Source organism: Papaver somniferum, chromosome 2 (genome assembly GCF_003573695.1).
Source record: "Papaver somniferum cultivar HN1 chromosome 2, ASM357369v1, whole genome shotgun sequence".
NCBI classification, from domain to species: domain Eukaryota; kingdom Viridiplantae; phylum Streptophyta; class Magnoliopsida; order Ranunculales; family Papaveraceae; genus Papaver; species Papaver somniferum.
The window spans coordinates 140,996,490-140,998,916 of NC_039359.1; the positions used below are offsets into that span (position 1 = coordinate 140,996,490).

General features: G+C 35.7%; 1 protein-coding gene across 1 annotated transcript; it reads right to left on the reverse strand.

The window, feature by feature from the left end:
- Positions 1-473: 473 nt before the first annotated feature.
- LOC113352094 (F-box protein At5g07610-like) lies at positions 474-1,637 on the reverse strand. Its single transcript, XM_026595965.1, has one exon. It carries the CDS (start codon positions 1,635-1,637, stop codon positions 474-476), a length of 1,164 nt encoding a protein of 387 aa, XP_026451750.1.
- Between the last annotated feature and the right edge of the window lie 790 nt (positions 1,638-2,427).

Below are 2,427 nucleotides of genomic sequence, written 5' to 3' on the forward strand. Positions count from 1 at the left end.
ACATCCAACCCATATCATTAGTTGAGACAATCTTACCATCAACACAATCATTGCTGTTATTTGAAGCTTCACCAATCTCATTCCCTCCATTTAAATCACCCATTTGTAAAAATCCTAAGTTTTCCTCTTAAAACTCCTCCTCTTCTTCTCAACACATAAAACACATTTTCCATAATTTTTTTCCTAAAATCAGATTTTAATCTAAATACACTTACCACATTAATCAAACTAATTAATTCCTAATACTAATCATATAAGAGCAGTTTTGCCATTTAGAAAATATTTTTTTAAGGGATGATCCAAATTAGGATTGGGTGACCTTTTTTGTCCCGTAATGCATGGCCCCCAATTGGAAGTTATGGACTCCAATTAAGCTAGGTTTAACTACCGTAAGTTAAAGTATGTTTTTTTAAACAATTAAAAAGAAATCAAAGCGACCTATTACATGCACTCGAATTCGTATTAATCAATAATCAAACACAAGCAAGTGACTCGATGAATGGAGTAGCTAACCGTTTGTATGGATGTCGTCTGGTCAATTGTATATCTTTAACTTCATTAAAGGTCATATCCTTCAGATCGTAAAATATGATATGCTCTCTTATCTGTATCACCATTTTGGATGTCTTTGACTCATCGTCGTCATGGTCTTCAACAAACAACACCGAGAAATCTTGAATAGACTGATAATGCATGTCAAATACCATCTCACTATAATATGCACTTGTTAAAAGCTCTATGTTAATGTGGTATTTAACTTTCCATTTTGTGTAATCCATTTCCAATTCCATGATATATAGACTAGTTGGGAACTTCCTATAAGCTTTCATAAGATGGATATGCCCATTACACTCCCCAAAATAAACTATCCATGTCGTCTGGCCATATACTTGATCCTCTCTAGCTACCGGGGGTGCTGGCATTTTCTTTAGTTGCAGTGATTTTTCGCCAACATCAAGATAACACGAGCCATATCTGTTGAACCAATGCAAAGAACCGTTCAAAAAGACACCAGTATCTTCGACAATGTAAATTCTTCCAGAACCATTTACCATCCCCAAGTCTTTCCATGACTCTGATTTAGAAGAGTAGATTTCAACTCCAAGAGTGCGGCATTTATGTGCCCAAATGGAGATAACTTCATAATGAGGTGACTTATCAGGATCAAAAGCTAAGCTAACACTACAAAACGATTTGAAACCATCCTTTTTAAACGGGGATCGAGGAAGGATTTTGTGATGGTTTGTTGATGGATTATAAACGTAGAAAGTTGGGTTATTGTGGCTGGTCTTGCAGCACAAAAGGCCGTTGCAAGATTGAATAGTTCGGCGTCTAAAATCGATAGGGCAAGGTAGTGATTTCGCGTAGGGGTTGAAACTCTTGCTGATGACATTATTTCTTTTGCTTTCGTCAAGAAAGACAAAAGCATTACCATACAACCCTAACCAGGACGGATCTTGCACAAAAAGTCCTGTAACTGAACGTCCGAGCTTTTGAAGGGAATGGCGGCGAGCGAAACTGGGATTAGATATCAAGGATAGCCATTGTTTAGATACGCATTTGAATACAATTAGTGACTTCACTGGTAAACGCAACAATATCTCTTCTAAAATATCAATTGATAAATAAACCGTCATTCTCTTTGAACGATATAATGATGCCATTCTCAGTTGAATGCTTTGTAATTAAATTAAAAAAAAATCCGTTGATTCTAGCTACCAGTACAAGGCCCTATTTATACCGCGAAGACGAAACCTAATTAAAGAAACTACGTACAAAACTTCTCTTGTTGTGGTAGCTACCTTAATGAGAGGTCTTGTACAAGAAGTCAAGAACCTTTTCCCTTGATCATGTTTCCTAATTAAAGAAACTCTATCTATCCATGGTAATTACCTCAAGAGCATCTCCAACGGTGGGTGCTAAAAATCCTATGTGGAGTTTTTATTTAGATCCTTATTTATTTATTGGGTCATATGTATATAGCAAAAATAAGAGCACTTTTTTCATGGACTATCTCCATCAGTGGGGGTCTAAATTTTGAGGATTTGTTTTCCAGAATAATGATAAATTTAATTCATTTTTTCCTATTGGTTCAGAAAAATTATTTAAAAGTAAAAAATTTAAAATATGATTAAAAAGATGACGTGGAGGTCATTCTCAAGGTCTAAACAAGACTTTCTACAAGACCTTCATATTTAATTTGACATCCTTCCTACTTAATAGGACTCACTGTTGGAGATGAATTTAATGTAAATAAGGGTCTAAAAATAAAACCTTCACCCTCTATTGGTGGAATCCAACCTATTCCAAGTGTGGAAAAACCATGGAATGTCAAGTCTAATGGCTTCTAAGTTAAGGTTTTCCACAGAAAATCCAAGTAAGGTTCCACCGTTTCGTGGAAGGGTTCGTGAAATCCATCTAAACGCC